General features: G+C 41.8%; 1 protein-coding gene across 2 annotated transcripts in view; it reads left to right on the top strand.

Moving 5' to 3' along the window:
• The window catches only part of LOC135545925 (phospholipid-transporting ATPase ABCA1-like), a 41,968-nt gene that overhangs the window by 1,637 nt on the left and 17,758 nt on the right, over positions 1-22,573 (top strand). The window contains exons 2-8 of one of the 2 annotated variants that reach the window (XM_064973914.1): positions 273-390; positions 1,487-1,580; positions 4,790-4,931; positions 5,161-5,279; positions 16,223-16,344; positions 17,230-17,427; positions 20,530-20,619. In XM_064973914.1, coding sequence (XP_064829986.1) covers positions 325-390; positions 1,487-1,580; positions 4,790-4,931; positions 5,161-5,279; positions 16,223-16,344; positions 17,230-17,427; positions 20,530-20,619 — 831 coding nt within the window. In that variant the 5' untranslated portion in view covers positions 273-324. Of the gene's footprint in view, positions 1-103; positions 391-1,486; positions 1,581-4,789; positions 4,932-5,160; positions 5,280-16,222; positions 16,345-17,229; positions 17,428-20,529; positions 20,620-22,573 lie in introns of those variants that run through there. The other variant, XM_064973915.1, reaches the window with a different exon arrangement.

Here is a 22,573-nt window from a genome sequence, read left to right as displayed (position 1 = left end):
TGATTAGTGCACTGACGGAAGCACTAAAAACCTGTAAATATCTGCATGTATGAACGTCCCCGCCGCCCCTCCTCTCTCTCAGTCTGCCTGGGAACACATTGCAGAAGAAGTTCCCATATGAGGAGGACATATTGGAGAGATGTGATCTAGTCAGCTCCAGATAGACAAGTGACCCTTGACCTTGTACCTTGTACCTTTGAGCTGTGTGCTGGCTGGCTGGACTTGCTGGTGTCTTTTTACCCCACGTCACCACTGCCTGTGTGTCATTTCAGTTGAGAGAATTAGAGCCAAGGGAAGCTTGCGCGTAAGAGGTCCAGAGTAGAGATGTCCATCTCAACTCAGCTGGGCTTACTGTTGTGGAAGAACTTTACCTACAGAAGAAGGCAAACGGTAAGCAGTCCATCTTTATATCAGATTGTGTGAAGTGTAGAAGTCCTTGGTATGGAATTGGGACTTTTTCCCCTGGCTTTGTTTGATTGGAAACTTAAATGAATAAGTTAGTGAAATAGAATGTGTAATTATGTTCTTCGTGTTATAATGTTTACAGTATATTCAAAGCATGTTGGAATGACTGTATTATTACTGTATTATTACTATATTAAGAAGAACATACCGGGTCTATAGTTCAGAACTGTTTCGGATGGGAAGTATGTGTTCGCCTTAAGGCTGGTCTGATGCCGAAAAAGGAAGGAAATTATTGCTTACTTCACACATTTTACTGCAAAATTAAGTTAAATTACCAGTTACGTTGCATGTGTGTTTCTTTACATAATATGTAATTGTTGTAGTGTATGTGTGTCTATAGTTTTGTTCATGTTGTGTTAGTGTATGTAAGTTGTTTTGTCTGAAACTTTGTTCCCTCTGCTGCTGTTGTACCAGGTCTCTCTTCGAAAAAAGTGATTTTATCTCAGTGAGAAAAACCTGCATAGATAAAGGTTAAAAAAAATGTAATTCACAACTCCCCAACCCTGCCACAGGGACAGCGCTTTAACTTAGCAACGTTAGCTTTAATTGCTACTACAGCTTGTCTGTACTAGTCTTCCCACATGTCTTAGAATCCTGCCTCTAGATGGCTTTACATGTGCTGGAGTAACATCGCTCTCTGTCTCCTAATTCAATCAGCATACACCTGATAACCCTTCAACAGAGTTGACTTCACTATTGCTGGATGTGGATGTGTAACATTGGCTATTTTGAAGTCAGGGTTGTTTGCATTGATAGCTTTGCATCTATTATGAATGAGTTACTAATAAAAGCCATCTTAAGAGAGCTACATCCTGCCTGCGTATGGCGTTGATGCAGACATATTATATGTTGCAGTGAGGGAGCAATTTTGAATGCCAGCTTTTAAGAGCTCCAGACTATTAGCAGACAAGCCTACGCTAATAAAGAGGGGATGAGGGGGAGGAGTCATGGTTTCCATAGGCCATGCTCCTTAATGAAAATGCTGACTGGCTTTCTTCCCTTGTTTGTGTTTTCTCTCTAGCTCCAACTGCTGATTGAGATAGTATGGCCCCTGTTGATCTTCTTCATTTTGATATCAGTGAGACTGAACTACCCTCCGTACGAACAACATGAGTGTAAGTATGATGCACCTCCCTCTCCTTTGCATTGTTTCAGCACCCACTTCTTCACAAGACACTCAACTGGTTGGTTAACGCATCCTGCTGTTTTGGCCACAGAGACATTTGGATTCTAAATCTGGGGATGAACTCTGTTGCCTTTTAATAATTGTACACTGTACACTGTACAGGCCAAAGATGCTACAGTATACAAGCTAGCAATATCATGCACTGACAAGCCACAATGCCATGTGGAGGCATTTATGCTGGCCACTCGAGTAAACACACACAGGCAAAAAAATGAAATACATCGTTTTTCACATACAGTCTAACCGTGTTGATTTTTATGGTGGGGCCTTTATCAGGCGTGGATGTTTTATGACTGGGATTTTGTCTAAAGCACATCCAAAATATCTTGAGTCATGCTTTCCTGCTTGGACTTGTTGGATGAAACAACTTATCCCCTTGAATACCTCAGTAGTCTACTTCTTAATAAATCACCACGAAGGACTTAATAAGATGATTACTCGGGATTTAAGTCTGACCAAATCATCAAATCATGGACTAGTGCCAACAACTGTAAAAGCTAGAGGGACTAGTGACACCAGGGGAAAATGTTTGTTTGCGGAACCCTTTAGTAATTCATTCTTAGGGTAGTTGTTGATTCAGGGGAACACATACACTGTATGACAGGCACCAATTGGCAATATAGCCTAAAGGCTGGTTTACTGTCCGTCTCGCAACATTTCCATAGACAATTGTTGTAGCGACATCATGAACATTCTACTGTCGTTTGACATCAAACTTGTAGTTGTCGTTATGAAAAAGTACACAAAACGACAGCCTCTGCAGTAGTCTGGTGTATATATATTTAAACACACTGTTAGTACAAAACATTATGAACACCTGCTCTTTCCATGACATAGACTGACCAGGTGAAAGCTATGATCCCTTATTGATGTTACTTGTTAAATCCACTTCAATCAATGTAGATGAAGGGGAGGGCAAGACAAAAGATTCAAGTGCCTTTGAATTGGGTAAAGTAGTAGGTGCCAAGCGCTGTGTTTTTCATGCTCAACCGTTTCCCGTGTGTATCAAGAATGGTCCACCACCCAAAGGACATCCAGCCAACTTGACACAACTGTGGGAAGCATTGGAGTCAACATGGGCCAGCATCCGACACCTTGTAGAGTCCGTGCCCCGACGAATTGAGGCTGTTCTGAATGCAAAAGAGTGGTGGGGGGCTATTTGATCATTTGTTTTAAGACAAATGGGCCTATTTGATCAGCCAAAACGGTACAGATATATGTTTTACATTTTCTATTTTATTTGACAGTTTATTCGGGAAGTGGCTCAAGATGGCGGTGGACATATTTGTGGTTTTAGGGGGGTTTCAGAGTTTGACACCTTTATTGCCGCTCCATTCTCATGATCAGCTTTCTATATGTGAAAGCTGATGAAGGTCGCAAGGCCTAGGTAGACTATTTGGCACGGGTATGGGGAAAATATACAGAATGGACATGCACTGGCTGAACCAAGCATCTTTTCACCAGAATGAGATAACCGGTAGACGTTCTGATATGCTAGAGAAACCTTGGGTTACCGTTAATTATGTCTCTGGGGGGACCTCACAGAACAGGATCAATACATTGGCCAGCTACCTCCCCTATGCTAAAGAAGCTTATGTTTATGAGTATGGGACTCGATACTCTACATTCTTTATGAGACACAAAATAAAGTGTTATAGCTATGTGTTTAGCAAAGTCAAACTGGTGGACATATTGATCCTACTTTGTGTAAGAGTCTATAAAACGTGCTTTAGGATATAGTTGTAGAGGACAAAGCATTTATACAGACACTAATAACTATTATCAATGGGATGAACACATCTCCTGAGAAATCCTTGTCTACAACAGAATATCCAATTTCTTTCATTCCCGGAAGCCTGTGCTTTTTCCATCTGCCAGAAAACAGAAGCATTAGCTGGTAAATTGCATTCAATTCCAACTAAAGTCTTGGTTTGGCACTAGGCAGAGGCATACTATTCTTTGAATCATACACCACGTGGGTCTGTGTATGTTCTAACTGCTCAAACACCAGATAGGAAAGACATGTTCTTCCTTGCACAGGGCCTGGCTAACCTATTGCTTTTGGGTATACCACACAAAAAAATAAAATGATTAAAAATTAAAACATTTAAAAAAACATGACAGAGGGATAAGTCACTAAATAATGCCCTTTTTGAATATTTAAAATGGTTTATGTTGAATATGGTGATAGTTTGAAAACTGCCCAGCTAAATGCCATTTAGGATTCCGATTTATCACCCACTAGTTAATTAAGTCGTAAAACTGTAGGCTGTTGATGACGATCACTCTTAAAAGCAAGATGGCCACCCTGAATCTCCTAAGCACTTGGCTACTTGGGGTTATCTCTTATCTCTGCTTTCCTTTGCAGTGGGACAGTTGGTAGTCTTAAGGTTTACTGATAACACACACAAATAACTGCTTGCCTCTCGGGGAGGGAGAGACGGCATCTTGGGGGGCAAGGTCCTACATTTTACTTAGGCAATCACTCCCTCACGTCAATAAGGTCTGTAGCTGCTGAGTGAAACCCTTAGGATGGGACAAGACGTGGTTAGCTGATGCTAGCACATCCGCTGCTGGCCCGATAAGGCAATCTGAGAACACACATCACCTATCTGTGCTCATCCAGGTGTACCTGCATTTTGCCTAGACAAAAATAGCATTTTGGAGCTCTGTACGTGATGTTCAAAGACCACTCTAAGTAGATCCAGCAGGTTGATGTAGAAGCCTTTTAAGTGTCTCAGTATCAGTTCAAACGTGGCTGGATTACCCGGTGTTCTCTCCTGTCCGCTCTCTGTTGATAGTTGGTGAATAGACTGAATAGAAAGATGGAATTGAATACTTTGAAAGTCTTATTTTACATTCATAGATGTAGTTGAATGTGGTGTAAACATTATTACATTTTAACATATACCAAGTTGACTCTTTCTTCCTGGATCTCTTCCTCTGCTCTCCCGCGTCCTCTTTCTGTGTGTCTTATGAATGTACTGTACATTGACCAGTGGTGTAGTAGAGTAAATTCTTTTGCCCAACAGTTTACCCACCTTTTGCATTGGAAAAAAATAGGAAGCGTTACTTTTTTCACCACTACATAACTGATAGTGATGTTACTGATGGTATCCCTGCCTGTGTCTCCGTCAGGTCATTTCCCCAACAAGGCCATGCCCTCGGCAGGCACCCTTCCATGGATCCAAGGCATCATCTGCAACGCCAACAACCCCTGCTTCCGCAACCCCACTCCTGGAGAGTCCCCTGGGGTCGTGGGCAACTTCAATGAGTCCATGTGAGTTCCCACCCCAAGCTGCAGCTCTATATCGGATAGTTTCCCTTTAATAAGACATGAAAATATTAATACACTTTATTTCGTACTTGGCTCGTTTCATTAGATGAATAACATCCAAATAAAGAAAATGGTCTCTTAAATGTTTCTTTAAAATATCCCATTTATAACTCGATTTGAACCAATTCAATTGTATTCTCTGTTAATCTGTTTCACTGTGGGATGTCTGTAGAATCTCTCGTTTGTTCTCGGATGCCAAGAAGATCCTGCTGTACAGTCAGAATGACCGGAATCTGGACGGCTTTAAAGACCTCATCCAAGCCCTGAAGACCCTACAGGCCAACACCGAAGGTAAGAGGCACCTCCATAGAGTGCCACAGTATGAGTCATAAAACAAGGATATGATTCCAAACGTTTCTCCACCATTCATTTTCTAACGTTAGCGAAACATATACTGACCAGAAAATATAAATGCAACATGCAACAATTTCAAAGATTTTACCGAATAACATTTCATAGAAGGAAATCAGTCAGTTGAAATAGATGTATTAGGCCCTAATCGATGGATTTCACATGACTGGGTAGGCCAACCCACTTGGGAGCCAGGTCCACCCACTGGGGAGCCAGGCCCAGCCAATCAGCATGAGTTTTTCCCCAGAAAAAGGCTTCATTACTGACAGAAATACTCCTGAGGATCCCCCTCCTGAGATGATCCCGCAGGTGAAGAAACCAGGTGTGTAGGTCCTGGACTGGCGTGGCTACACGTGCTCTGCAGTTGTGAGGCCGGTTGGATATACTGCCAAATTCTCTAAAACGACTTTGGAGGCAGCTTATGGTGGAGAAATTAACATTCAATTCTCTGGCAACAGCTCTGTTGGACATTCCTGCAGTCAGCACGCCAATTGCACACTCCCTCAAAACTTGAGACATCTGTGGCATTGTGTTGTGTTCCAAAATGGCACAATTTAGAGTGGGCTTTTATTGTCCTGAGCACAAGGTGCACCTGTGTAATGATCATGCTGTTTAATCAGCTTCTTGATATGCCATACCTGTCAGGTGGATGGATTATCTTAGCAAAGGAGAAATGCTCACTAATCGGGATATAGACAAATTTGTGCACAACATTTGCGAGAAATAAGCTTATTGTGTATATGGAAAATTGTTGGGATTTTTTATTTCAGCTCAAGAAAAATGGGACCAACACTTTACATGTTGCGTTTATATTTTTGTTCAATTAGGTAATTAATAAATTGGCTACATTTCTTTAAATGGACAATTCTGCGAACACAGAATTGACATAATGCTTGTTAACAAAGAAGATGACAAGCAGGAGCTTGCAGGGATTTGTAGTTTTGGATGATGTCTACTTTGATGCTAATTAGCATTTTCGAATCGGAGAGTAAATACAGTCTAATATATTGATTAAAGTCACCATGTCTGAGTGAGATTTACATGGTTATCAAAACGTCACGCCAGGATAAGCCGACAAGAAACATTGCCCTTATTTTAAGTGTTTCTAAAATCCACCATGGGAAAAATGAATGGTGGAAAATGAATGGAACCATTTCCCTGTTTGACCGCTAGGTTTTATGGGTATTATGACACCTCCACTGTGAGACTCAAAAAAAGTCATGGGTCAATGCAATAGTTCAGAGGTCAATGAAACCAACTTATTAGAGACTACACACACACTACTACATTCACATGAAACGCCAGGGGGCAATTCATTTGAGGGGAACTCACTGCTTAGAATAGACAGTAGTTTCTCTGAAGCTGAATCAAGAGTCATTCCAGGTCTACGTAGTGCATTTCTGTTTGCTGTGCCCTGAACTTTCCGCCCCGTTGATCTGGCCCCCGAGAGTTATGCCCACTTCTGGGCCGAAAAAAATAGGGTTTAACACTAATTCCTTTACACTGTGCTGACTCACAGCGGGACTCCCATCCCCTTTTGTCCTGCTCCAACCTGTCTTCTGGGGGATCCTCCTGTGCCTGTGAATGACTGTAAATGGATAGATTATGCCACTTCAATTTCACACTCAGATTTCTTCTATAATTACATTCCGTTATGAGCGTTTAGATGAGTTTGTGTTTCGAGTGGCGGTGGTGGCGTGATATGAGAGGCCGTGGGTGGATGAAAGTCGGCAGAGCCTCTCCCCACTGGCAGGTTGTGGCAGGCCATGGGGTGGGCTGATGTTTGGGCACATGGCTTGGAGGTATTCTCATATGTCATTCATGATAGGACAGATTTTCCCTACTCCCTTACTTGCTGTATGCAGGGTAAGTGGTGTGAGATTCCTGTAAAGAGTGTGAGATACTCAATAGGACTGTGCCTTCTTAGCCATGTGACCTTATATTACATTAGCTTGGGTAATGGACTTTATAAAAGGTAAGATAAGCCTTTCACAGGAGTAGTATAACAACATACAGACGAGACTTCAATATCAAGGCAAATACAGTACTACTGTAATACAGTACTACTGTAATAAATGATATATTTGCTGTGTCTGTGTATCCACTGGCTGATGGTAGAAAAATCTCTGCTGAGATGTAATTAGGCATAAGTGTAGGTGCCTCAAACAACTAAAACATTCAAATGAGCCAAAACAGATGTGAAATCTGATTTGAGCCTTTGCTCATGGCAATAGATGTGAAAGATGTGCTAGGTCTCTCTCTAATGACTAGTGGTCAATAGTTTTAACATACTTCCATTAACTTATTAGATATTGCTAATCAATTCCTGGTTCAGTCTCCCGATCTATTTACTAGTCTAAGCATGATATTGATAAACCTGTCTAAGAGTTTGATAAGACCATTTTAATCGCGACTCATCCCAATAGCGGCTCGGTTTATTATTCCGCCATATATAAGTATGAACAGGGATGACGCAATATCTCTTCAGCAGTGGTGGTTGATTACGTTCATTCTGGCTCCTGAGTTCAGAGTGCATTCGAAAAGTATTCAGACCCCTTTACCTTTTCCACATTTTATTACATTCCAGTCTTGTTCTAAAATAATACCCATAATGACAAAGCAAAAACAGGTTTTTAGAAATGTTATCAAAATTAATCAAAAACACCAGTGGTGGTTGATTTCGGTCATTCTGGCTCCTGAGGTCACAGTGCACTGACGATATGCCCTTTAGTACAGTCACAGGTGTGATCAAGATACTCCTGATGATCCACGTTGATGATATCCGTTAATCAAGCCTTTCTGAATGGGATAAAGATGTTAGAACGGAGGATAGTTGAATAGGTTATGAGAGATTTGAAGGACCTCAATAATAGCAAATTCCACAATAACTTTAATGTCAGCTAGTCTTCTGCTTGACCATCATGAACTCTTTGAAAGGTTCTGCCAGGTATTGTGTGCTTCCCTCATGCTGAGTTCAAGCTCTTTTGATTATACTCGGTGTCATTGAGTTTGTGAACAGAGCTTTGACTGCACAGTGCTCTTCCCTTAAAAGCCCTCGAAGCTTTCACATCGACCAAAAGAATCTGATATTCTTCCTTGTCATGTTATTTTTTTTTATCTGATTATCTTGTTTTTGGCAGAGACGTATTACTTTGTGGACACATTGTGGACCCACGTCTTAGTAGATACAATTTGGCACTGTAAAATGTATTTATAGTGGAGCCATCTATCTAAAATAGTAAAATAAGATTGTCTCCAACTAGGGTTCAACTAGGGTTCAAAAAAGTCTGGGAACGTTCAATAAATTCCCCGTTTTTCCAGAAATCCTGGATGGAGGATTCCAGATTTCTATCTTATTCTCTCCTGATTCTAGGATTCTTCCAACCGGGTTTTCGGGAAAACCAGGGAATTTATTGAAAGTTCCCAGATTTTTTTTTAGCTCCAACTCAATTACTCAAAATCAATGTTTTTGTGGGTTTGCATAATCTTACATTGACTTTTGCAATTGTGTTACGAGAATGGCGCGAGAATGTATAGTGGTCGTTTTACGGGCTATTTTGTGTGTTTCTGTAAGGGTGTGAACTGGCGGCAGAGAAGTCAGATGCAGGAGAGAAATAACCGTTTCCAACGGCACAGTTTATTTACAAAAACCCACCGGAAAACATAATAATAAAAATCAATGGGTAACATAACCCGACGCACACCAGTACAGACGTACACATACATACATACACTTACAATAAACAATCACGACAAGGACATGAGGGGAAACAGAGGGTTAAATACACAACATGTAATTGATGGGATTGGAAACAGGTGTGATGGAAGACAAGACAAAACCAATGGAAAATTAAAAATGGATCAGCGATGGCTAGAAGGTCGGTGACGTCGACCGCCAAACACCGCCCGAACAAGGAGAGGGACCAACTTCGGCGGAAGTCGTGACAGTTTATTTGCGCTGATCTTAACTTTTGTTGTACAAAATGTTTCCGCCATAATTTCCGATGACTGAAAAGAGCTTCTGGACATCAGAACAATGACCACTGTTCTTCTTGAATGAGTCAGCGGCGCAGGACGTACTGCACACCCCAGATCAGGCCCTGATCCCCAATACTCGGAAGAGAAAGTGGTACAGTGGCTGACGTGCGGGCACCCAGATGAAACTACGGCAGCGAGTAAATAAACCGCCTATTGGCAAATTGTCACGATCGTCGTATGAGTGAGACCAAGGCGCAGCGTGCATAGAGTTCCACATAATTTAATAAAGAGAAAATCACTAAACGAAAGCACAAACGAAACATGAAGCTAGTGGAGTGCACAAAGGCAACTTATTGTAGACAAGATCCCACAACTAACAATGGGAAAATGGCTACCTAAATATGATCCCAAATCAGAGACAACGATAAACAGCTGTCTCCGATTGGGAACCATATCAGGCCAACATAGACATACAAAAGCCCTAGATGACAAAAACCCTAGACGTACAATAACTAGAGTACCCACCCTAGTCACACCCTGACCTAACCAAAATATATAGAAAAACAGAGATAAGGTCAGAGCGTGACACAAATGTACAATCACTGGAGAACAACCTCCGTTCGAGACTGTCCTATCAATGGGTCCTGGAGAACTTTAACATCCTATTTTTCTCGGAAACATGGATAATATTTTAGCTGTGTTTTCTATGCGTCAGCAGCGTTGGATAAGCTCAAGGGTGGTGATGTGTCTCTTTGTTAATAACAGCTGGTGCGCAATCTCTAGTATTAAGGAAGTCTCGAGGTTCTGCTCACCTGACTTAGAATACCTCATGATAAGCTGTAAACCATACAATTTTCATCAATATTTTTCGTAGCTTTCTATTTAACAGCACAAACCGATGCTTGCATTAAGACTGCGCTCAACGAGCTGTAAGTCCAGGATCTGCAACTGGATCCTGGGCTTCCTAACCAGGCGGTGAGAGTAGGTAACAACACATCCGCCATGCTGACCCTCAATACGGGGGCACAAATGCTTAGTCCCCTCCTGTACTCTCTGTTCACCCACGACTGCGTGGCCACACACGACTACAACACCATCATTATGTTTGCCAATGACACGACAGCGGTAGGCCTGATCACTGACGATGATGAGGCAGCCTATAGGGAGGTCAGAGACCTGGCAGTGTGGTGCCAGGACAACAAGCTCTCCCTCAACACCAGGAAGACGTGGACTACAGGAACAGGAGGGCTGAGAATGCTCCCATTCACATCGACAGGGCTGTAGTGGAGCGGGTCAAGAGCTTCAAGTCCTTCTGTGTCCACATCACTAAGGATTCATCATGGTCCAAACACACCAACACAGTCGTAAAGAGGGCACGACAACGCCTTTTCCCCCTCTGGAGGCTGAAAAGATTTGGCATGAGCCCTCAGATCCTCAAAAAGTTCTACAGCTGCACCATTGAGAGCATCTTGAAAGGCTGCATCATCACTTGGTATAGCAACTGCTTGGCATCCGACCGCTACAGAGGGTAGTACATCACTGGGGCCAAGCTCCGTGCCATCCAGGACCTCTATACCAGGCGTTGTCAGAGGAAGGCCCTAAAAAAAAAGACTCCAGGCACCCAAGTCATAGACTGTTCTCTCTGCTGTCGCAACAGCAAGTGGTACCGATTCACCAAGTCTGGTGACAGGTCCCTGAACAGCTTCTACCCCCAAGCAATAAGACTGCTAAATAGTTAGTTAAATACTTAACCAAATAACTACCCAGACTATCTGCATTGACCCTTTTTACACTAACTCTTGTGACTCATCACGTACGCTGCTGCTACTGTTTACCTACCATCTGTCACTTTATTTCTATTTATATGTACATATCTACCTCTGCACATCGACTCGGTACGGGTACCCCTAGTATATAGCCAAGTTATTGTTAATCATTATGTATCTATTATTACTTTTGTTATTAGGTGTTTTACTTTTCAATTATTTCTCTATTTTCTTTCTTTCTGCATTGTTGGGAAGGGCCCGTAAGTAAGCATTTCACTGATGGTCCACACTTGTTGTTTACGAAGCATGTAACAAATAAATTTTGATTTGATTTTCTAGTTTTAGATCCAATATATTTCAGGAAGGGTCATCTTTTTGGTGTTCGGCAGGGCACACATTTTATAGACGGATTTTAACATGACATGTTGTAATATCTAGATGGATTAATCTCACATTTAACAATAAAGGCATCAGCATGCTTCAGTTTGGCTGGCGCCTCATTCGGCTAGGCGAACTGAACAAGTGTGCTCTCATACTCCTTTAAAAGACCTTCGCTTGAAAAACAAGAAAAAAGTGGCAATAGTACTGTTTGTCCATTTTGAGACACAGTAGCCAATTCTCAAAATTGTCAGAATTCATCTAAAATAATTAAAGAAATCTGTCATTAATTTTGACATTTTTGCAGAGGAGATCTTAGTAACACAATTTTACATCTAACTAAGATGTTTGGTGCAGTATTTCTCAATGAAAAAAATGTGCAAAGACATTATTTAAGAATCCCTACTGTTGACCAATCACAGACGAAGGGGTGGAGATTTTGGCTTTGAACACAAGCTTGCCTCTAGAAAAGTGTCATGTGCCCGAGCAGCTGAAAAATTCCTCACCGAAGTCCAAAAACGTACGAAAACATCGCAAAATGTCATCATAATATATGGATGAACTCTTCTGAACTGTTTTGGCTGGGAAGCATGCGGATGCCGTAAGGATCATGAACTCGACCTAGGGCCACCAATGTTTTGTCAGACAGTCCTGTAAAAACCAAGCCCTTGGCTACAATGGCTTACCTCCAGAGAGGCTTTTCACAGGCATTCAACAGGAATACACAAAAGCCAGTGAATGTCCCAATACAATAGACTGAAGAATTTGTCAGAGTAGATTAACTGAAAGGTGTCATGGGGGGGATGGGGGTGGACTGTGACCAGTGGAGGAACATTGATTCATTTGATCTATCGCAAAATTCTAAAGCATGTTCATGGTTTGTTGGATATTTTTTGCTAATTTGTAACTCCTTTTGACATTTGATTCTAATGATTTACAGGGGTGCATGTTTTAGACAGTTAAACAAGTCTGTCAGCTTTTGAAAAGGCCCCAGATTTTCAGAGACCTTATTTGACCTCCCACCCACTCACCTCTTATGTCTTCAAACGTCCATCCAGCCGGGGGGGGTTAATGTTTCAGGAATCTGCCACCTCCTGGCCTTTTGTTCCCCCGACCCCCCACTGCCATCAGAACCCACTTCCAGCGTTTGTTCTTTGAAAGGGCCCAGGAGTTGAGGGAAGGAGCCAAGTAGAGAGGGGGCCAGTATCCCTACACATTGATATAGTACTGGTACTGACCCTGTGAGCACAGACGTTGAAAATACGTTGGCATTTGGTCCGTCCGCACTGGCCTTGATTTCAATGTCCGTCCAGACCAAATCTGAACCCACCATGGACATCTATATTTGGTCCAGTTTTGGTCCGGTCCGCACCGGACTTGATTTGCCCCCAAAAAAGACTTATATGATTGGTTCAGGTTTGGTCCAGACCGGCTTTGATTTGGCCCAAACATAGACATCTATGTTTGGTTCAGATTGAATTTTGGACAGCATAGAACAGTTTAATATAGCAAAGAAAATTTGAGTATAGTACACTAGATTATAGTATAGTGGAGCACAGCATAGTAGAGTACAGTATAATGTTCTATATTGTTCTTTACTGTACCCTACAGTACTCTACTGTACTTTACTCTACTAAAGTACTTTACTGTACGGCATAGCATTCTATTGCACTCTTCTGTGCTCTATGTACTGTGAAACATAGACTTCTATGATTGGTTCAGATTTAGTCCAGTCCGACCAAATTTGGTCTTGTTTGGGGTTGAGCTGATTAGAATAATACCCAGCATGCTTTGCACGTGTTCATTTTAACATTTACATTTGGTAATTTAGCAGATGCTCTTATCCAGAGCCACTTACAGTCAGTGCATTCAGCTAAGGTAGATAACAACCACATATCACAGTCAAAGCAAGAAAAACTTCTCTGTAACTGTTACTGAGAGTGTTAAGAGTTCTGTTGGTTGTAACTTTAAGCATAATCAATGCAAGTTTCACACTTTTAAAAAAGCTAATGTGTGATGGCAAAAATAGGTGTTCCAAGCTGTAATATTGAATTGGCTCCATTTTCTTTTAATTGGAATAAGAATGTTTGAATGTGATATAATTATTTCTTAATTGACATGTAGATATAAGTGAATTGATGTACAGCTGTAGAAAGTTATAAAAAATATATATTTCAACGTCTGGAAAATACGTATTTTCAACTTTTATTCAGAACCGTCTTTTAGATGTCATTTTGCTCGTAAACACCAGGTGTTCTTGTGTGTTTTTATTTTATCTGACCTAGTATTGAATCTGTGCTCTTTTTAAGATTATATTCTGGATTTTCAGTTTTTCTTACCTTTTATATTGAATACTGCATTTAAATGCTAGTAAAACTAAGTGCATGCTCTTCATCCGATTACTGCCCGCACCTGCCCGCCCGACTAGCATCACTACTCTAGACGGTTCTTACTTAGAATATATGGACAACTACAAATACCTAGGTGTCTGGTTAGACAGTAAACTCTCCTTCCAGACTCACATTAAGCATCTCCAATCCAAAATTAAATCGAGAATCGGCTTCTTATTTCGCAACAAAGCCTCCTTCACTCATGCTGCCAAACATACCCTGTAAAACTGACTATCCTACCGATCCTTGACTTCGACGATGTCATTTACAAAATAGCCTCCAACACTCTACTCAGCAAACTGGATGAAGCCCCATATACTACCCACCACTACGACCTGTATGCTCTCGTTGGCTGGCCCTCACTACATATTCATCGCCAACCCACTGGCTCCAAATCATCTATAAGTCTTTGCTAGGTAAAGCCCCGCCTTATCTCAGCTCACTGGTCACCATAGCAACACCCACCCGTAGCACGTGCTCCAGCAGGTATATTTCACTGGTCATCCCGAAAGCCAACACTTCTTTTGTCTGCCTTTCCTTCCAGTTCTCTGCTGCCAATAACTGGAAAAAATTGCAAAAATCACTGAAGCTGGAGTCTTATATCTCCTTTTCTAACTTTAAGCATCATCTGTCAGAGCAGCTTACCAATCACTGTACCTGTACACAGCCAATCTGTAAATGGCACACCCAACTACCTCATCCCCATATTGTTATTTATCCTCTTGGTCTTTTGCACCCCAGTATCTCTACTTGCATATCATCATCTGCACATCTATCACTCCAGTGTTAATGCTAAATTGTAATTATTACGCCTCTATGGCCTATTTATTGCCTTACCTCCCTACTCTTCTACATTTGCACACACTGTACATAGATTTTTCTTTTGTGTTTTTGACTGTATGTCTGTTTATGTGTAACTCTGTGTAGTTGTTTTTGTCGCACTGCTTTGCTTTATCTTGGCCAGGTCGCAGTTGTAAATGAGAACTTGTTCTCAAGTGGCCTACCTGGTTAAATAAAGGTGAATTTAAAAAATAATAATAAAGTTAAGGACGAGCTTGCAAATAAGCATTTCACTGTACTGTTTACACCTGCTGTATCCTGTCCACATGACAAATGAACTTTGATTTGAGTTAGCAGACAATTTGCAGTGTTAATGTCGACACTGTGGTTGAAAGTGTGATGTGTGCACAGGAGGTTGGTGGCACTTTAACTGGGGAGGATGGGCTCGTGGAAATGGCTGGAGCAGAATAAGTGGAATGGTATCAAACACATGGTTTCCAGGTGTTTGATGCCATTCTCTCCGTTCCAGCCATTATTATGAGCCGTCCTCCTCTCGGCAGCCTTCTGTGGATGTGTCACCTCATTCTCCACTGGTCTTTGTCAACGGTTGATTATTTCAGTTCACACACAATGAATTATGGAAATTGATGTAATCTGGCAATGGGCTGCAGTCTGCAAGGTGTTTGGTGTTGATGTTGTTGAGGGATGTCCTTGTTGAGGGAAAATGTACTTCATACGATTGTGATGTGTTTTTAAGTACTTCTGGATAAGAGCGTCTGCTAAATGAATTAAATGTTAAAGGCACCTCATTGAAATGATCAACAGCAATCAGAAGATGTTACCAGGCAGCAAATGTGTGTATATTGTTATTTACCTCTCATGGACCCCAGTCTACTTCAGTGTTGGCCGTTTTGCCTTGGACATGTACAGAATTGTCCTAGCCTGTGTTGTTGTCAGTATTTGCATAGGGAAACTCTTCTCCAGCCTCTGAAAAGCTATTCATGAAGCTACCTTTATGGGGAAAGGGGGGTTAAGTATTCACCTGCTTTTGTTTGTGCCGCTGGAGCCACTGCGTAGTTGTTTGTTTAGATGTGTGTGGCCTGATGTGTGTGTGTGTGTGTGTGCCTGATGTGTGTGTGTGTGTGTGGTCTAAGGAGGTATAACTTACTGTCCTGTAATTTGAACTGTAAAATACAAAAAGAAAGCTTATCCAAATAATCCGGCAATCGTTTTGTAGGGTTGGTCACCTGAGTAAATAGCAACCAATCAGATGCAGCTCCATGACAATTGGGCAAAACAAAAGTTTGAATGAGGTTGAAAGCTAATACCGTACCCACAACTAAGGAAAATAGCATGATTTGGCAGAAGGAACATCCAAAACTTGCTAAATAGGCCTGTTACAATAGATCATTCCATCCAAGCACACACACACACACACACACACACACACACACACACACACACACACACACACACACACACACACACACACACACACACACACACACACACACACACACACACATACCTAGTAATGTCGGGGTATAGGAGAGGGCTAGTTTGAACACGTTGTTGGGTTTATTTCCCACAGGATTCAAGCTGAAGGATTTCCTCCACGACAATGAGACCCTGTCCACTTTCCTCCTGCGAAACGCCTCCTTCTCGGAACACGCCGTGCACCAGATCATTGAGGCCGACGTGAACTTGGAAAAGGTAACGCCACCCTCCCAAAGTTCTATGAGGCAAAGGCCTATTACTGCGGCCAGTTCAGTCGATCATGAACAGCATTAGAAGCAGTGTAGTAGTTGCTGAACATTCCCAGTAGCGGATATAGAACAGGTCAGTAGCGTTTCTGGGTTAGATTTGAAGGAGCACTTGTGAGTTAATTAAGTCTGTGGCCCTTTATTTCAGGGACATAACCCTTTAGAGAGAGGGCAGAGAGAGGGTAGAGATGTCTACTGCGGTGTTTGAATGTGATGAAGCAGGGAGTACACCAAAGGGCTGGTACCGTAGCCTTCACCACTGGAGAGTTTTTACTGCAAGACATCATCTTCCACTGTCTTTGTTCTCTCCTCAAAAACATGAAGATATATTTGTTTTCTTTCACAGTTTTAGAAACTGCCATCTGTTTTTTCCTATCCTATACTTCCCCCCCCCCCTCCCCCTCCCCGCTGTAGGCCTATGTGGAAATAATCTCAACTAGGCCTTATTCTTCAACTAAATGGATTACAACAATTTGATAGTGACAATGCCCTCACATTACACACACAATCCTGCAGCAACATGAAGCAATGGGAATCTAGATACAGTATGTAAACAATTCAGGTCCTAATATTGCTCCATGTTATCCAACCCCGAGATAACAACATGCATGCAACTCCAAAGTCACACGGCCTTATCCCATGTGTGTTTCTCAATTCGGTTCTTTCAGTACCCCCCAAGATTACGTGTTTCAAATGTTTGTTCGAACCCTGCATGAGCACATCTGCTTAGATGAATGAAAAACGTGCAACTTTGGCAGTTTGAGAAATACTGTTCTCTGCCTTTCTTTAGTCATTGCTCCATTACCCATCGACCCTTCTCCCCTTCCCTCTCCAGGTGCTGGTCAAAGGCTTCGGTGTCCACCTGAGGGACATGTGCAAAAGCAACGGCACCAGTGTGGAGGACTTTGTGACCATCACAGACAGCGAGGTGTCCAGTCTGGTCCAGGAGATCCTCTGCCGGTCTCCAGGCTCCTGGCTCAACCAAGCAGAAAGCCACTTCCTCAACAACCTAGACTTCCTCAAACCAATACGGGTAAGCACAAATGGGCTCTAGGCCTATTTCTTAATTCCATTCTTTTACTTTTTAGATGGTTGTGTATTGTTAGATGTTACTGCACTGTTGGAGCTAGGAACACAAGCGTTTTGCTGCACCCACAATAACATCTGCTAAATATGTGTATGCGACCAATACAATGTGATTTTATTTGAGGTAGAAGTTACCTCGAGACACTGATCTCAGACAGTCAGTTTTAGCATAGAAATGTCAGAAGATCCCATTATGAACTTTACACACCACATAAGAGATGTTCCTCCTGTCAGAGGTTTTCCACATATTTTCTAGGTTATTGCCACCCAGGGCTCAAAGGTCGCATATGCTCCTAAATATTTTGCTGAGCAACCTGACATTTTAATATGGGAGCACCAGTGCGACTAGAAATAAAATCACCCAGAATAATTGTAGTTATGATTACATTTTTCCCTTCCGCTGCCTCCGAGTCGAGCGCCATACTCCGCGGACACGTAGAGCAAATGAAGTGCACCTATTGGCCCACGGCTGGCCAATCGAGCGCACAGCAAAGTTAACACTGTGATATTTAAAAAATGCAAAACCACGACGACAGAGACTGTCAACAAATACAGCAAAGCTGTTTTTCTGAGCGAGTTCATGTTTACATTTTGATGTGGAATAGACACCGGCTGGGATGCGGTTTTAACAAATGAGCATTTAGGATTAGATCCACCTGTTGTATAATTACATGAAGAAGCCATAAAATGTGCTTCAGCCAACACTGTAGCTGCAATGAATATCAAAGTGTTTCAAAAGGCCTACACTATTAGTATTAGCGGCTTGTGTCTATTTGAATATCAAGGAATATTTCACTTTCTCTTGTCATAAGAGTAACAACGTGAATTTGTGGATGAGGCAGAAATAATGTGGTGAGAATCGAGTTTCGCCATCAGCTTGAAGACCGTGTCCGCTTTTTGGTCACGGTCAGTCTCAGCAGAGCTGAAGGAAACTGAAACTGACCATCAGATGCAGGCCCCATTAGTCCAATAAAATGAAAATGATTATTTCAATGTTTGATCACTCAGCTGTGCCTCAGTCACAAGTAATACAACAACTGATCTATTACTGGTGTGACCATACCTTCATTTTTAAATGGTCTGAGAACAATAACGTTGGCAGGGCAATTCAAGCATAGCCAATATGCGATGATAATGTATTGGGCCTATAGTCTACTATAGCCTATAGCCTACTGCAGAGTCCTGTTTCTAATAGGTTAATGTTGCATAAGCTTGTGTTTTCTAAGTCATGCTAAAAACAAATCTGAGCAGTAGATCTCGACTTGCATTTTTGACCCAGAAAAAGTTTGTGACCACTGCAATATAAAGGAATGAATGACTGATCTCTTGATGTTCGTGAAGAGACAATGCTACAGTTGTAGTCCTTCTCAATAGGAAAACAGTGCTTTTACAAAAGGTAGAAATATAATATTCCACAAATGACTTTGTCATTTCAGTGACAGGTATTTGTTTCAAAATGTTTGCCTTTTAAACAGCGTCTTTTCAGATTTAATAGTTTCAAGTGCTCCGTGTGCTTAAAAAGTAGCTAGAATTCATATGGGCCCAATATAGACCTGATCTCAATCAATGAAAAATAAAAAGCTTTTCTGATGCTCCTAAAATGTTATGTTGTGCTACCAATAAACGTTTTTAATTTAGAACTCTGTTCCCACCAGGCCACAGGGTCGTATAGCCATGGGTTACGTTGACATTTGTCTGGAGTTAATTAACGTTGCTTTGGGCAGACCCTATTGATCAGAACTCTAGTTGTTTTATGGCCCCTTCTGAAAATCTGCTGCTTCTAGAGGAGCTGTGAAACCAACAGAGGCCACCCAGCAAGGCGGGGACGGCCCAAATGAGTTGAACTGATTTTTATCAGCAAATCAGAAACGTTCTCTGAGAGGGAGGGGATTGCAAAAAAAATAAAAAATGTATAAAATATCTATTAATGGCGCCAGCTGAACTGAAGCATGCTGACACCTTTAGGACCTTTGGAAAGGGGACCTTACCCCTCCCTCGTAGCTAGTTGATATAGTGGCGAGGATCAATTCTCACCACAACAGAGACCCAACACAAAGCCCCCCTCCCATGGTTGTTTTTCTCCACTGAAGACCAGAGCCAGGTGACCTAATTCACTGACGTGCACAGTGCCGAGAACCAAACAAAGCGTAGGGGCCCGGGGAAAAGCAGAGGCTCAGAAAGAAGGGGGTAAGCGTAGGTGGAGGCATGTTGTTGCCTGTTGTTGCCTGTCGACCCAACTCTGGAGATACGTTTGAAAACGAACTGCCATAAAATAGAGGATATGGCCTCAATCTTTAAACGTTCGTCATTCATGAGTATCACTTCTCTCTGAGTCATAGTTTATAAAGGTAACTTTTAATTTGACACCTTAGCACTAGTGCAAGGGAAATATATCATTAACATCCTTGCAATATGGTAATTTTGCCCAGAGAGTAGACCATTGATTGAATTCCAATGGTCAGAAATTGCATGATCAAGGGCATCTTGCGCAGTGTTGACAGCTTGTGAACAAGGATCCAGGAAATCAGTCAGAGAAGGGTGATTTGTTATATATAAAAGTGCTTAGGATTGTAATCACCTTGTCATTCAGATACAGTATCACTGCCCACAATGATAAACATGGAAGAGTCTAGGGCAAGGTGTTATTATGTGATCCCTGTCCTCATTTTGACATGCCACAGCGGTCAGTTTCCCTATTCCTATGATAACAAACAATGTGTTTGTGTCCTTATGGTTACTGTTTTTGTAGCCTTTAGGGAACGAGACATGGTAAACAAGGCGACAAGACATGCAGGGTGCTATTAAATCAAAACAGTTCACAGGGTTTCCAAGAGCAGTTCAAAACGTTGCTGTTAATGTTCTTGTTCCGATGGGAAAATGACTGCATACTGTATAACCCTTATTGAAAGAGGTTATTCCTGAGAAAACATGTTAGGAAGCTGTGGTGTGGGACTGTGGGGGTGTTTCGTACCCAACAGAATGTCGCTGGTCGTCTTTTCGACTGTATGTGTGTGCGAATTGACACTTCTTCGCTCCTTCCCCCTTACAGAAAGATGTGAGGGCTGACCCTGAAGCTGTCCAGCAAGTGGCTGAGGCTACAGACAACCTTCTGGAGAGCCTGGGGTCCCTGGCCATTGAGGTGGGCATCACTCTCATCACTACACTAAACACATTTCTGACAACTAGAAAGGTTTCTGCTGCTGCTGCCTCATTTCCTAGCAGGCTCTCTTATGCATTGAAAATGGTTATGGTCTTACATTTGGCCATTACGGTTACTGAGGTTAACCTCATCATTTAGAAGCATTATCAGTTGTTCGATGTGTCACCAGACGGAGACCCACAGAATAAGCCCCCTTGTAGCCAAGTGCATTTCCTGGTATTTTGTCCATGTTTTGTTTTGTGTCGACCATAATGAGCTCCCCTACCTTGGATCAGCAGCGAAGCAGGTTACTCTTGGCAGGGCCACAGACAGAACCGTAGATGTATAGGATGAAAACATCAATGGAGTTTCTTTATCCCATCATTACAAGATGGCCACCAAGAGCCCCCCCTCCCCGACCTCATTTCCCTTACTGTACTTCTTGCATCTGGTCTTCTTTGAAGTTCCACAGCATAAGGAAGTAGAGGCTGGACTAAAACTGTATGTAGTGTTTATCTGCCCCCTTTAACTCCCTCCTGTTTGTTGCCTGATAACCTTCTGACCCAATTTGTTTGGATTTGTTTGGAATTGTCCCCGAGGCGTTTGAGCCAAAGCTAAATGTCGAGGACAACTGTTTACCAATGTTCTAATGTGATGATAATCTGACACATTTATATGTTTCAGTTTGAGCAGGAGAATTTCTTGATTCTGTGTTCTTGCTATGTGCTCTCGCTATTTTCTTGCTTTGTCAGTTCCACTCTCCTCCACAGTGGTAGAAAAAGGTCCTTGTAAGTGTCTTGGCAGAAACTGTATAGGTATCCAGTGTCTCTGAGTCCAGATAGAAAAGATCCTTTTTTCCTTGGGAGATAGATGACTGGGAACAGCTGAACAAAGAGGAAAGGCTTTTCTAAACAAGTTAGTGGGCTGGTCAGCATTTACCCAAAGGAAAATTGACTCAAGTTGACTGATTTACACTACGAGGTGAATGCATGCCCCTATGACAACCACCAGGAGGTTTTAAGACTCGCTCGACCTTACCCAAGTATGTTGGCTGTGTTTTCTCAACCAATCAGTGCTCTGTTGAATACTTTGGGGGCAATTCCACAGTAACAGAGTGATGCTAAGACTTAGATTTGTGTCGCTTTAAAATGTACCCTAAACAAAAAGCAATGATTGCAAAGTATAACGAACCATTCAACTCTATGCCCAATGACGACTTTTAATAATTTCCACCGAAGATTTCGCTAAAACACATTTGCTTGAAGAACGGTGCAGATGCAAAGTTTGGTAAGAGAATGACGGCACAAACAGCACAAACCACCATTCTGTTACCAAACTTAGCATCTGCGCTGTTCTTCAAGTAAATGTGTTTTTTGTCAAATGTTCAGTCTCAGCATCATTCTGTCGTCGTGGAATTACCATTTACTTACAATAATTCAATTCAATCAATCAATCAAATCAATAAGAATAACCCCTATAAGTATGCATTGATTCTTGTGTTTGCAAACCAATACAGATGCAGGATCTTATTCTGAGACAGTTTGCTTCAGCAGGAACATAATCCTGCAGCTACAAGAAATGTAAATTATTCTGTGGATTATAATGAATGGACATTTTAGTAGGGGCTGATAAATTTTTCCTGAGGGCAAATCAAGTGTAAATTACAAACTATATAGGCCTTTTTAAAACTAAAATACAGTACAATTTAGCATTTCCTGCTGTGCATGAACATTCTCAGCAACAAAAGAGTGGCCAAATTAAGACCCTACATCTGTATGTTGCAGCTGCATACACATGTCATAAGCTATGTATGAATATTTATGTAGTGTTTATGAAGGCTCTTAACTAAACTAAAGAATGGTGTACAGTCTTTAGGGCAATTACACTTAAGAGTTTCTAAAACAACCCCAGCACTCTGTAGACACACACGTTGTTGTTCTTTGTTCCCTGCTAA

The sequence above is a fragment of the Oncorhynchus masou genome, chromosome 9, assembly GCF_036934945.1.
Source record: "Oncorhynchus masou masou isolate Uvic2021 chromosome 9, UVic_Omas_1.1, whole genome shotgun sequence".
In the NCBI taxonomy this organism is placed as follows: domain Eukaryota; kingdom Metazoa; phylum Chordata; class Actinopteri; order Salmoniformes; family Salmonidae; genus Oncorhynchus; species Oncorhynchus masou.
The sequence above is the reverse complement of the archived record's forward strand: the minus strand, read 5'-3'. Positions and strand labels throughout refer to the sequence as shown.